Source organism: Melanotaenia boesemani, chromosome 15, assembly GCF_017639745.1.
Source record: "Melanotaenia boesemani isolate fMelBoe1 chromosome 15, fMelBoe1.pri, whole genome shotgun sequence".
NCBI classification, from domain to species: domain Eukaryota; kingdom Metazoa; phylum Chordata; class Actinopteri; order Atheriniformes; family Melanotaeniidae; genus Melanotaenia; species Melanotaenia boesemani.
This window is the reverse complement of record NC_055696.1, coordinates 17,357,697-17,370,656: the sequence shown is the minus strand read 5'-3', so window position 1 is coordinate 17,370,656 and position 12,960 is coordinate 17,357,697. Positions and strand designations below refer to the sequence as shown.

At 37.4% G+C, this 12,960-nt stretch overlaps 2 protein-coding genes and 1 long non-coding RNA gene across 5 annotated transcripts; 2 read left to right on the top strand and 1 right to left on the bottom strand.

Moving 5' to 3' along the window:
- Positions 1 to 232: 232 nt before the first annotated feature.
- Positions 233 to 4,868, bottom strand: si:ch211-193k19.2 (uncharacterized protein LOC100034574 homolog). The gene is made up of 5 exons (XM_042008943.1): positions 4,840 to 4,868; positions 3,126 to 4,198; positions 2,746 to 2,901; positions 2,374 to 2,466; positions 233 to 735 (listed from the first exon to the last, which is right to left on the bottom strand). Exons 2-5 carry the CDS (start codon positions 4,179 to 4,181, stop codon positions 424 to 426), a joined length of 1,617 nt encoding a protein of 538 aa, XP_041864877.1. The 5' UTR covers positions 4,182 to 4,198; positions 4,840 to 4,868; the 3' UTR covers positions 233 to 423.
- A 1,447-nt stretch (positions 4,869 to 6,315) lies between these two features.
- Positions 6,316 to 9,277, top strand: LOC121654711 (T-cell surface antigen CD2-like). Of its 3 annotated transcripts, XM_042008947.1 has the most exons (6): positions 6,316 to 6,545; positions 6,792 to 6,851; positions 7,104 to 7,427; positions 8,143 to 8,430; positions 8,667 to 8,786; positions 8,871 to 9,277. In XM_042008947.1, exons 2-6 carry the CDS (start codon positions 6,797 to 6,799, stop codon positions 8,909 to 8,911), a joined length of 828 nt encoding a protein of 275 aa, XP_041864881.1. In that variant the 5' UTR covers positions 6,316 to 6,545; positions 6,792 to 6,796; the 3' UTR covers positions 8,912 to 9,277. The 3 variants fall into 3 exon arrangements, with proteins under 3 accessions (XP_041864881.1, XP_041864883.1, XP_041864882.1); XM_042008949.1 differs by lacking the exon at positions 7,104 to 7,427; XM_042008948.1 differs by lacking the exon at positions 8,667 to 8,786.
- Positions 9,278 to 12,117: 2,840 nt separating this feature from the next.
- Positions 12,118 to 12,960, top strand: LOC121654712. The gene is made up of 2 exons (XR_006012991.1): positions 12,118 to 12,212; positions 12,327 to 12,960. It is a non-coding gene; the product is annotated as an uncharacterized LOC121654712 (long non-coding RNA).

Here is a 12,960-nt window from a genome sequence, read left to right as displayed (position 1 = left end):
AAATTCAATGTGAAAAAAAATGTTTGCACTTTTTTGTGTGTTGCATCATTTTTGGGTCCATTACAGTCCTTGCATCACCAGGTGGCAGGGGCAAAGTAGCTTTAGTTGGGACTAAAAGCAAATGATGGCTACAGTTAAGTGTCACAGTGACTAGTGAGGATGCATAGTTTAAATTTGTCCAAATCTATTGAATCCATTCCACTCTTAAAGTCTGTTCACCCTGCACAAAGATTTAGTTAAGTGCTTTTAAAATGAGAAGAGAAGGCATCCACGAACTGTCTTCAAATAGTGAGATCACTCAGGCAGCAAGTTTAAATTGGAACATGAACACCATTAACCCCAAAGAGTTCTTTTTGTGTGGGATTTGGGTAGGGGGATTAAAATGTTTTTCAGTCCGATATCCATTTCCTCAAGCACAAAGGCCTAAGCAAACAGCTTGATCTTCAGCTGCTGTATTTTTACATTCAGTTTGTGTCCATCCAAGTTCATTATGAGCTTCTGACAAAACTCAAAGGTGTACTTGAGGTCATCTGGAAAACTCAGATCAAGGGCATAAATCAATCCAAACAGTAAGATGAATGCCTTGATGACACTACTGAGGTTGGTCAGGACCTTAACACCTTCGATAACAACACCAACATCCTCTGGCTCCTGAATCCCGTCTCTTCTGATAGTGTAAATACCCATGACTGTGGCTGCAATGCTCCTTGAAATGTCATCCTCAGTGGAAGAGATCTGAAAAACAACAAACTGTAATAAGAAAACAAATCAGGGTTTCCCCCTGAAACCTCGTGCAGGTGGTGCTGGGGCAACTGATTACCGGCCCACCATGTTTTTGTAAAATAAATAAACAAGTTTAAGTTGACAGAATGTGATGTTGTAAGTCATTATTAACAAAATATTTAAACAACTTCTGTTTAACATTTTGGTGGGATCTATAATTGGCCCTCTTTTCCATCTAAAAAAAAAAAAGGTACCATGATACATGCCATTACTTTATAGAAGTGTTTAGAAAACTTTGTCACCACTACAAAATATACATTTTAATAATTTAACTCTGAACTCTGGAGAACTAGTTACAGACAGTTTCTGCAAGATCAAGCAAGGTTACATGTATGGAGGGTTATTTCATATTTTCCAGCCACTAAAGGCATTTAAACCCACCAGTTATTGCATTGTGCTGCACGTTAATACTGGCTCAAAGGTTTCAGTGATTAATAGTCTAGAACATGAAAAACATTAGAGAAGAAACATTTATTGATTGGTTTATTAATTTTAGTCAGTGTAATGAATATAAATGACCATTTAATTTTTGCTTTTGTGTGCTGCATCTCAATGCCTGTGCTATGGTGCAGAGTGCCAATCAGTACGTTGAGTAACCATGCTTCAATGAAGACCCTGGTTGAGGCTCCTTGTGTTTCTCGCTGGCGTTGATTGCGCACAGCTTTTCGTTTTTCTTCTGAGTTTATTGCAGTAAGAACTCTTATTTTCAGTGTGTTCTAGACATTTACAACTGATGCGCACCTCTACAGAAGGAGCGTCCTTCTCATGGCTTGATGTGAAAATAAGCATAAAATAAACATTTTCTTTGCTGTCGTGCGGCATTTCAGGATTCCACACGGGCTACACCAGTTTTCTTTTTCCTTTCCTGCACAGTGCAACTTTCACAGAATGCACTCTAGTCGCTTTTCCACTTTTTCCACAGCTGAAACCACCTCTGAACCGTGCCACTTTGATGTTTATTGTCGTAGCTCCAGGAAGCTGCTCTAATGACGCGCTAAAGTCTTGTAGCTGAAGCTGGCTAAGCCTCATTTAGCCATGGCCCGGTTAACGTTCACGAGGTTGGCTAATGGCAGCTCTGCTCCTCCAACTAAAAAAAAAAAAAAAAAAGGAGTCCAAGACCCTTTCTCTGTCGCATGTTGCTATTTGGCATAGGTTTTACCAGGAAAAGAGGTGGAGACAGGCAGCAACACCTGACATCATGACCCCCTGCGTGTTGTCGTATTGACTACAAGGTGCAGCTATTGTGCTTCAACCAATCTGACCAGAGATGCTGAATAAACCTTTGCTATCACTACTGGTGTAGAAAAGAAAAGCATTTATAAACACATAAACAAATGACGCCTCCACCAGACTTATAATACACTGGGGGAAACCCAGCTAATACATCTATGAGTTCCACTTATCTTTTTATCTAACCAAGTTGTCTTTTCCGAAGTAAACCACAATTTATGTCCATCAAAGCCTGATCATTTTAAAGTGACCTCCAGTGTCGGGTATTTAGTACTTTTGAGGTTCTAGACATACTGTGTTCTCATCTAATCAAATATTTTGGTGTGGGATGGGCTCTCTGAAGCTGTAAAATAAACTTACCAAATATTCCTTGAAGAAAGAGTCTGGATCTTCGTTTAAGTAGATCATCAAGCTTTTGAGAATTCTCTCCCTCCTTATGTCAATGTCGTCGCACTAATGCAAGGATGATAGAAACATTTATTCTAAGGCGAGTATGATGACATTTGTATGAGGAATTTTTTTGCATTTAAACATGGCTACTTAAGTAAACTAGAGAGGAAATCAATGGAAGTGCGTAAGGTTGTGTGGATTAACACACCTTTAAAAACAGGTCCTCAGAAACAATTAGTTAACATGCTCAACAAGAGATACTTCCAAGACATTCAATGTACCAAAAAAAAAATTTAAATAAAAAAAAAACATTTACATTATGCATCTATTATTTATACTAACCAAATCATTGATTGCCATTGTATTCTTTATCCTTTGCCCTTTCAATCCTCCTTTGGACGTGAAAATCTGTGTCAGCTTGTCTGAAAAGTTATCCAGCTGAGACAGAAATTTTGCTTGGAGTGGCTTGGTAGTGATCCGCATGAACTCTGCATTCACCTGACAAATACATTTTTAAAAAATTAGCCGAGTTAAGTCTATTTATTTTAAGTACATTTCAAAAAACAAATATCTGACAACTTGATTCTAATTTGTAGCTAATTAATTACATAAAAATCCCATTTTCAATAAGTATAGTTTTGTGAGGAATAACATTCAGAACTGTACATTAACATCAATAATATCAAAACACTAAGAATACTAAGAACGGCAAATTCACTTGCTTCATTTTCTTGGAACAGAGCAGGCCACCTGCTCTTGAACTCCTCGATCATGGGCCTCTGCTCCACAATTTCAAGTCGTCTGTGGGAGAATGTTTTTTCCATTTTTGCTTTGATCACGACTTCATTGTCCCGCTTTTTAATTTCTGACAGTAAAGCAATTCTTTCTTTCTCCAAGCTTTCTGTGTTTTCACCTTTTGGGTGCAAAGGAATGTAATTGACCTCAGCCTTTCTTGGTTTTTTTATGTTGGCTGCAGCTTTTCCTTGGCCTTTGAGTTTGTGCTTCAAAGAGTTGACACGGATTTCTGGATCTCCCAGTCTTCCAAGTTTTGTCCGATAGTTTTGCATTTTATACTTCAGAGACTGTTTCCATCCCCAAAATCCTGTCTTGGATCCCAGCTGCCCCAAGCAAGGATGGGTCCTTGTCAAAGCTGCTGCAACTTCCTCACACTGGTAATCTTTTGGGTATTTAGTGTATTTCAACATTTCTTGGGCTAACCCATCGAGGATGACGCCTTTCAATTTTGGCCCTGGGTTGAAGTGCGTCCCATTTGTCTCAAACTCTTGATTCTTTTGCTGGAGCATTAACTCAACCTCATAAGTAAACTTAGGAACCACAAACACATTAGGCCAAGAGGACAGTTTTGACTGTTGAATCTCTGGTGATGAGTGGGGGGTTGATGTGCATAGTGTATCATTGCTGGAGGATGAGGCAATTGAAGATCCAGGACTCTGATGTATTGGGACGCTGTCAACTTGGAAAGAACTGGTTGTGTCGACTGGGTACAAGGTGACAAACTGTTCTTCAGGTGCAGAGTTAGAGCTATGTATCACTTTTAGTGTGCCTTTGTCTTTAACTTCAGACACTGAAGTCAAGTTCATGAATGCATTAAAGTCTGGATCCATGTACTGCAAACGGAAGTCCTCTGTTATATTAAACAATGTCTTCACAAACGTATGCAGCTCCGATACTGTTGCTGGAATTCCGGAGGCCAGAGACATTTTTCTGGAGTCGGACTCGTCCCCAAAGATGATTCGGAGAACGGCTGGGCTTGCCATTATGCAACACCTTTACTCTTGAAAAGAAACGGGAGAAAAACAATACATTAGTGACACATTAAATTAAAATGCAGTTTTACAGGGATTATTATAAGTTGTGTTTTCAACATTATGATACTAGATTTAAAAAAAAAGAGAAAAACTTTACTATTATTCCGTTTCAGGGCTCTTATACAGCAGCTTTTATACATTTCTCCTCTTATCTACATAGAGTTTCACTGTATGGAGAACAGCATTGCTTTACATGAAAGAGACAGACTACAATACGCAAGTTGTTAAAAGAAAAGTTTTTAAACAAAATTGAAAAAAATATATATTTTTCATCAGCCAAAATCAGATTTATTATTGAGACAATAACCTGAAATTTCAAAAGGATATCTTAACAATACTGCAAAGATCATGATAACAATAAAAATGTTCAGTTATTGTGACTTCAACATCTCTGCCTGTTAGGTTTTCTTGCTGGTTAGCCAATTTTTGTGTAAACCTGAAAATCAAATAGAGCAGAACAAATCACAATTTCAGTAGAAAGAGATCTTGACCTTCTTAACTCAATGATATACTGTCATCGATTTAAAAAAAAAATCTTTTCATAGTAAAGCAATCCACATTTGAGGAGACTGACAAATCCCCAGCTACTTTCACTTAAAACACTTACCTTTGATGATGATGAATCTCTTTAACATCCGGTTTTAACCTTTTCACAATCGGACCAGCAAGAAAAAACATCTATATATTCATTCCAATCATTTAGTGGTGTATGTTGTCCCTGTGAATGCTTGAACCACATTGTTCCCTTTTAGCTGAGCTCCTCTGCTTGCTACTATTTGGAATTTTACATAACTCGGCTAAACACCCTGTACAGTCCACTTCACAAGAAACCACTGAGTAGTGAAAACCCGTGATGACATGGTTACCAATGACATTAGCTTTTGAAGGGGTCTGAGAAGACTCAGGATTGAGTTTTAGTTTTCTACATTTTTATGTGTTGCGTAGCAGCATCGTAAACAAACTGAAGTTATATCCATAAAACCCTGCTGTTTGTTACTGATGCTGTGTTGTGATTGTCATTTTCTAACACAGAACCAAATGATGACACTAATGTGAGCATGCTCAACCCATTTTTAGACTTGCCTTTAACAAATGCTTTTGTTTCCAATTAAAAATGTCAGAAAAAATGTGCCTCCATCACACTTTGCAGCTGCCTCTGTTCATAACTTTTATGGACAGAATTTCTAGGTGCAGCTGAGGTGTTGAGGGGATCCGGTTTGGTGGCCTCAGGATTGGGTCTGTGCTCTTTGCGGATGATGTGATTCTGTTGGCTTCATCAGGCTGTGATCTTCAGCTCTCGCTGGAGTGATTCACAGCCGAGTGTGAAGTGGCTAGGATGAGAATCAGCACCTCCAAATCAGAGACCATGAACTTAAGCCAGAAACTGGTTGAGTGCTTTCTCTGGGTCAGGGATGAGGCCCTGCCCCGAGTGGAGGAGTTCATGTATCTTGGGGTCTTGTTCACTAGTGAGGGAATCTACGAAACTGTCAATACAAGCAGCCGAAATGAGTTTTCTCTGCAGGGTCACTGGCTCTCCCTTAGAGATAGGGTGAGAAGCTCGGTGATCCGGGTGGGGCTGCTTTCCACATCGAGAGGAGCCAGATGAGGTGGCTCGGGCATCTGGTCAGGATGCCTCCTGGACGCCTCCGTGGTGAGGTTTTCCAGGCACATCCCACCAGGAGGAGACCCCGGGGAAGACCCAGGACACTGGATGGACAATGGATGGATGAAGTTTTTGCCAGTATGTTAAAATGTGAAGTTGAATAAATATGAAAATTTAGTGTAATAATTCAGTTATGTCTTGTATCAAGTTTTGTCTTAGCTAAGAGAGACTTTTAGGTCTCTTCTAGGCCTGCATTGTGTGTCAAAGACAAGGTTAAGAGGAAGAAAAAACATTTCTGGTTTTTAGACACCAGGTTCCCATACAGTTACATGTGCATATATTTCTACTGAATTCATGCCATTAACCATCACGGCCACAGCCACACAACTTCAACTCCACTTATTTATTTATATAACATTTCCTTTTTTTTCTTTGATAAAATGAAATCATTCCTCCATCATTCCTCAACTGTCTGAGAAACCACAGTATTGGTCAGCATCTACCTTTAGATGAAAGATGTACAATAAGTTTCTGGGTAACTACATGATCAGTTTCACTACTTTGTTCTCCGGCAGGTTGTGTGTGACAACACACCCCGCGAGTACTTTCATCTACCAAGACCAAATAAAGAAAAGCATAGACCAGCCTCCTATCTGTGGAAAATTCACATGTCAGTCTCAGAGAGCAAGAAAGCATCACACCACTGTGGGGTAAGTCTTTTATTTACAACTGTTGTGAGTTGCAGAATTATTGCAGTATTACAGTGCATCTTTATATTTTCATTATTTACTAGAAATACTGAGACGAATGACCAAGTTTTGCTTCTCTAATTTTAAAAGCTCAATTTTAGTTTAAGTCAACTTTTTGACGTGATACTACATTAATGTGTGAAACTGCATCCATGCTGTGTACTACTATACAAAATGTGATCTAAGTTTTACATGTTTATGTTACAGACACAATGAAAACCATCTACATGATCTACGCAGCTCTGGCAGCAACATCTCTGGCAAATGGTATGCTAAGTTTTAATTCAGAAATGTGAACAGTGGATTGGGTACATATTTAGTTACAAAAAAAATCTTTATTTACAGTGACAAAATACAAAAACAATTTACAGGAAATATGGAAATGTTTCATTATTTTTTATTTTTTTTGCCTGTTTGAAATGGTTCATACTAGCTATTAATAAAAAAGATGGATTTTTTAATAATTCTGCTTTTAACTTGAAACATTTCATTTTATTTTACGTTGTTTTTATCTTTTAGGTCCTTTTCAATGCATTTTTCTAAGATCCGCTGAAATTCATCAGTGTTTTGGAGCAGTAGGACAACCACTGATCTTTTATCTGTCAAACAAAACAAATGTGGACATTAGGTTGTTAAAGGATGGTAAACACAGGATTCTAAAGATGGAGAAAAATGGGAAGGTGATAATTGAAGAGGAACATGCAAATGATTATGAAATCATCTACAACGGAGCATATAAAATAAGTAACGCCTCTAAAAGACATGCTGGAGATTACATGCTGGAAGAATATGGATCTGATGGTAAAATCTTAAGAAAAGTGATTGTGCATCTAAAAATACAAGGTAGGCAACATGTCTTATTTTAATTATTGGTGGATTTGTTCTAGATAATCTGCATGTATGGTTATTTTGCCACATAATATGGCATGTTCACTTAAAAATGGAAATATCTCGACATAACACTGATTTTACTGCCATTTCATTTTTGATATTTAAACATGTCAGTTTTTTTTCTATAGATTTCATACTTTATTATGTTGATTGTATAATTGCATATAAAAGTGTTGAACACATCTTGCTTAGCTATTAAAAAATGCCAGGAAACAAAAATAACAGTTGATGAGCACAAGCAATAATGGTGTTAAAATTCTTTTCTCTTCTTGACAACATTTAACAAAATCACTTCTGATTCCTCACCCTGCTTTTAGCGCAGATACCCAAACCTTCACACTAAAACAAGTGAACTATGTTGACTATTTCTTTATTGGATTTGGTACGAGTTTATAAAACATTGGAAGTCTATGGCACAAAAGAATGAGATTTGCCAACAACAAGGAAAATACGGGATATCACCAAACCCTGCATTTGGTCTTTTGTACAGGCTGCAAGCTGGTTTGTTATACATTAAAAATTATATAACGTGTAAAAACCAAAAAGAGAATTCTAGTCCATAATCCTTGAAGTTGTAGTGATGAAAAAGTTGGAAAGTTACTGCTGAAGCAAATCTTTACTTGCATGTTGCGTGTTGTTCATGCATGACTTTGTGCTTATCTTGCAGCTCCAGTGTCAAAACCAGCTGTGTCTCAGACGTGTTTGTCACATGAACTTATGGAAATCACCTGCTCTACTAAGGGAGATGAAGCAGAGTTGATTTTGACATTGGATGATAAGTCTGTTGTTCAAACCAGAGACCATAGTCAGTCCCGGATCAACTGCACAGCTAAAGAATGCAGTGTTGCAAATGTTTCCATCGACTTGTACGGGCAGCTAGCTGGAAAAATCATGTGCCAAGTTCAGAACAATGTCAGCAAAGATGAAACAGTGATATACCTGGCACCCTGCAAAGGTACAGTATTTAAAACGATGTTGCTTCAAATATTTTAATTTATCACTGATATTTCATCACATGTTCCTTCAAAGGGATTACATCTATTTTAATTAACTACATTCATTTAGGAATCTGCCTTTGGGTCACACTGAATTATTTTCATGTTTAAGAGTCTCAGCTACTGTTGATCTGAAAATAAACAAGAAAAAAAATATTAAGAAATTCTTTTCAACACTAAAATTTGTATCCACTAGGTCTTCATGCTGTCAAAGTGGCTGTGATAGCTGGTGTTGCAACTCTCTATCTCTTTGCGGCCTTGGGTCTTGTCCTACTTGAAGTTTGTAAAAAACCAAGACCCACAACAGTTAATGAAGGTATGTAAAATATGTGAGGGTTTAGCTTGGAGAAAAAAAAAATTCACATTCTGCTCCAAATAACATTTATCATGTTTTTTCCAGGTAACGGTGAAAACAAGATTATCTACTCAAATGTTTGGTGATGAGAAAAGCTGGACCCAATAAACACAGCAGGAATAGATAACTTTTCCACAACAATATTTCTGCTCACATGTTTTTACTTTTCAGTAATGAGGGATTGTTGTATCTATGGCTTGTGAATGTCATGCACATTGTGACTACCTGTACAAGTTTTCTATGTGATGTAATTAGGATTAGCAGATTTTTTTCCTTCCTTCTGAAAACAGCATTAAAAAGCATTATGATTTCATGTGCTTGCTTTAAAAAAAAAAAAAAAAGAGAAGCTCTCTTGGGATTTAATTTCTGTTGCTAAAAGCTTGTAATTCCTTGCAAAGAAAACTGTTAATGTTATTTACATGTTTTTGCTTTTCTTTTATAAATATTGGCAATTTTTTATTCTCTTATTACAACAATTAAACAATACAAACAATTAAAGACAAAAATAACATAAATATTAGTGGTTTATTCATTTGAAATATATTTAATTTCATATCTGATTTAAATTTGTAGTTAGTAATAGTTTAACATTGAGTCTGTTGTGTGAAAAACATCTGGAAGATACACAATTTGCAGGCGAACTGGGACAAAAAATGAGCCATTGCATTGTTTTTTTTCTTTTTTTTAATTTTTTCATTAATTATGCAGAATTATTTTCCTTCGTGTTTACATGGACATAGTAATTACATCTTAAGACTTACACGGAAAACATGTTTAATCACCTTTACTGAATTCCTCTTAAGATCAGGGGGTTGAGAAAGGTTCTGACTGGACAAAGGGCAGATGTGACGTATTTATGTTTACTCCAGTTCCTGCTTCTTTTCTTTTTGTCTGCAATATGAAAGACCTCATAACAAGAACCATTTTCACTCTGATTTTGATTATAGTTTTGAAGCAGCAGCTCGACACCAGCATACTACTTTACTTTGGTCAGCTGAGGAGGAGAAGGGAGACAGAGTACCGTACCGTCATCACGACAGGACAAGGGAACGCAGAACGTCTGGAATTAATTTAAAGCAGAATGAACGTTTACATGATCAATAATTTAATTCAGATTTAAAATTAGAATAAACCAGCCACATACTTCAGATTTGATTCATTCAGAATGGCCATTTTCATTTGGAATTAGGTGTTTTTAAGGTCATTTTAAAGAGGATTTAATTTTTATTCTGAAGTGAAGTGGAATTAGAACTCTCGTGTAAATGTGGCCAATGATTCAGTCCAGAATTATTGAATTCTCAGATAGGGAGACAAACATATGGAGAAAGAATGTAAATAAATAAACAATCTTATGAAGTTCTATTTGAACACAACCAGTGAACCAGTAAACACAACAGGTTAACCAGCTGACATCATCAGTTTATTTCATAAATGTAAGGACACAAACTAAGGTGGTAATAAAACAGCTGTTTTATCGTCGTCTCTTCATCACTTCATCATAACTTTGTAAACAGCTTCGTGTTTGCTGCCAACTGGCTCGTATGGATCAGACTTGCTGGGTTTAATGGGTCTCTTTACTCAGGGCAGAACCTGAGTGATGTGAAGGCAGTGCAGCTTACCACAGCTTCTACCACCATCCATGGCAGCTGATGAAAGCACTGCTGTGGCAAACATGTCAAAGATCTTTGCACATTTGGCAGTGTCTTTTCTCTTACTTTTATTTTTTTTAATTGCACAGTTTCTCCATGCGTCCTCTCCGTTTCCTCTCCTTGGTTCAGACAGGCAGCTGCATTCATTGGCACAGAGCCAAAAATGGGTTTAAACTATCTGATTAGTTCAGTCTGGTGTAAGTTAAGAACAGAACCAATGGGCCGCTGATCACAGTGCTATATGGTGCGGTGGTCTGGAAAGAAAGTTCTGTACTGACTACATTAAAAGACAGATAAATCTAAAATCAAAGGAAATGAGCAGTATTTGCACAATAACCCAAACTGGATAACCCAGTAGTTTTTAGTGTGTCTCTTTCTATAAACCAGCTGGTAACAACTAACAACAGAGTAATAAGTCATTCTACACTACTTATGATGTTTGACTGACACAACTGATGTTTTCTTGTTGTTGCGCCCTCTTCCTATGCTGTGGTTAAATGGCCCCACCTACTGGTTATTAAGAGGAGCAAAACTAGCAAGACCTCAGTGACCTCTTGACACCAGTGTTAGAGGTTAAATGAAAAGCCATCCACCACAACATCACATCTACATTATTCCAACACGTAATCTTCATCATGTTTGTGTTGCGTTGCTTATCTTGTATGCTCCATTGTACATGATATAGAGTATTATTGCATATTTGCATGTTACCTGCAATCTGTGTGTGTTGTCACTCACAATTTGCCCGTAAACTCCAGTCGTCTTGTTACTAATAATTCTTAAAGTTGTATTTTTTGAGTAATATTGTAATTCTTTTGTGATATAAATTGATTTAAATAGAACATCACAGCAAATTTTTGGTAATATATTGTGGATGTGAAGCCAAATAAGGCAGACTGAATGTCAAAGTTTATGTGGTCGATTGGTAGGAAATTCAATGTACAAGTTTTACAATTTGCCGTTTTTTACTGTGTTGTATCAACAGAAAGAGCCAGTGCTTACAAATAATTACTGTTTTATCTGCTCTACTATCTGCTCTGAGAATGTAGAGTATCCGTCTGTTTTCTCAGATATGCAGTCATTCTGTGGCATCGGTGTCATAAATATTGAAAGAGCCTACCCTTTAACCCTGGGGTCCAACCTTGGAACCACTACTACTACTACTACTGTCTCATTACTTTGCTAGTTAAAGCTTTGTTAATCCTCATAACAATTTTTCAGGTTGCTTTATGTCATGTTTCATATATTGCTTTCTTTAACCTCCTTGGTATCCTGCTATGGTATCCTGTACCTGCCACCTGGTTACCCATACGAATGGCCCAAACTCTTCCTAACTGCACTGCCAGGTAATGTAAAAGACAGTTTCTGTTCATGTTTACAGATGGTAAACAATTTCAAGGTTAATACAAATTATGAGAGGGACTGCCAAAAAATATATGTATTCATGCACACAGGTACTGTTGGTTCGCTGTCCTCTACCTCCTCCTCTGCTTTCTGCTCTTCCCATCCTTGGTATTTGCCCTCTCCATGGCTGGTTGGAAGGTGATGACTAGGGTTGGTGTATCAGTCATTATAATGATTGTATCTTTTGCTACTGTACACAGCCTCCAAGTACACAGACCTGATTGTTTGCCACTTAGACTACAGAACTGGGACTTTCTTCCCATTTGGATGACCTCATTGCAGCCTCTGGATGACCTCATCACCAGAATGACCGTGTGGTGCAGGCAAAGTAGAGGTAAATATGTCTGCTGCCGTGTCTGATAGTAGTTTCTGTTACATTTAGACAGTGATACCTCTCTTTGTATCCACTCCTAAACACTGAATTCTCTCCTTGATATTTTGCTTCTAGGCTGAGGCTTTAAGGAAGATAACAGACCTGTAACATCGTTGGAGAGCACTGCTGCCAACTCTGAAGGAAGCATAAGGGGACAATTGAAGCTAAATGGAGAAAACCAAGAAACTGCTAAAAGTGTGATAAAACAAAGAGAATTAAACAATCCTGGATGTTCTGGTTTACAATATAATGAGGACAATAAGAAAGAAAATGCAAACAACATGCCTTTAGGGGGCAGCATGCGTCACACCGAAGAGAAAGACACAATCTTTAATAATCAAGACATTTATCTTTATAGCACTCAGTTGTAGTGCCATTACTGTGTCTGACACATCTACAAGCACGTTGTGTCAAAGCCTGCAAGAATGTCATTTACTAAAGCGTGTTTCCACTGTGGTCTGATTGATTTTAACCTTATAAATCAGAATCAGTGTAAACCTCAAAGATCACACCAAGACAGCAGAATAAACATCACTTCAAAGATATCAAGAAACAACTCAAAAGTGGACAAGTGGGGATGTGATTTGTTTCATGGTTAAAATGGAAACTATCTGGAGATTTTATTAAATTTTCTTTTTTGCTCTGTTTACACATAAGTGTCGCCTTGATCCTGCAAGCTTTTCTACTGCAGCTAATGTAGCAACATAAA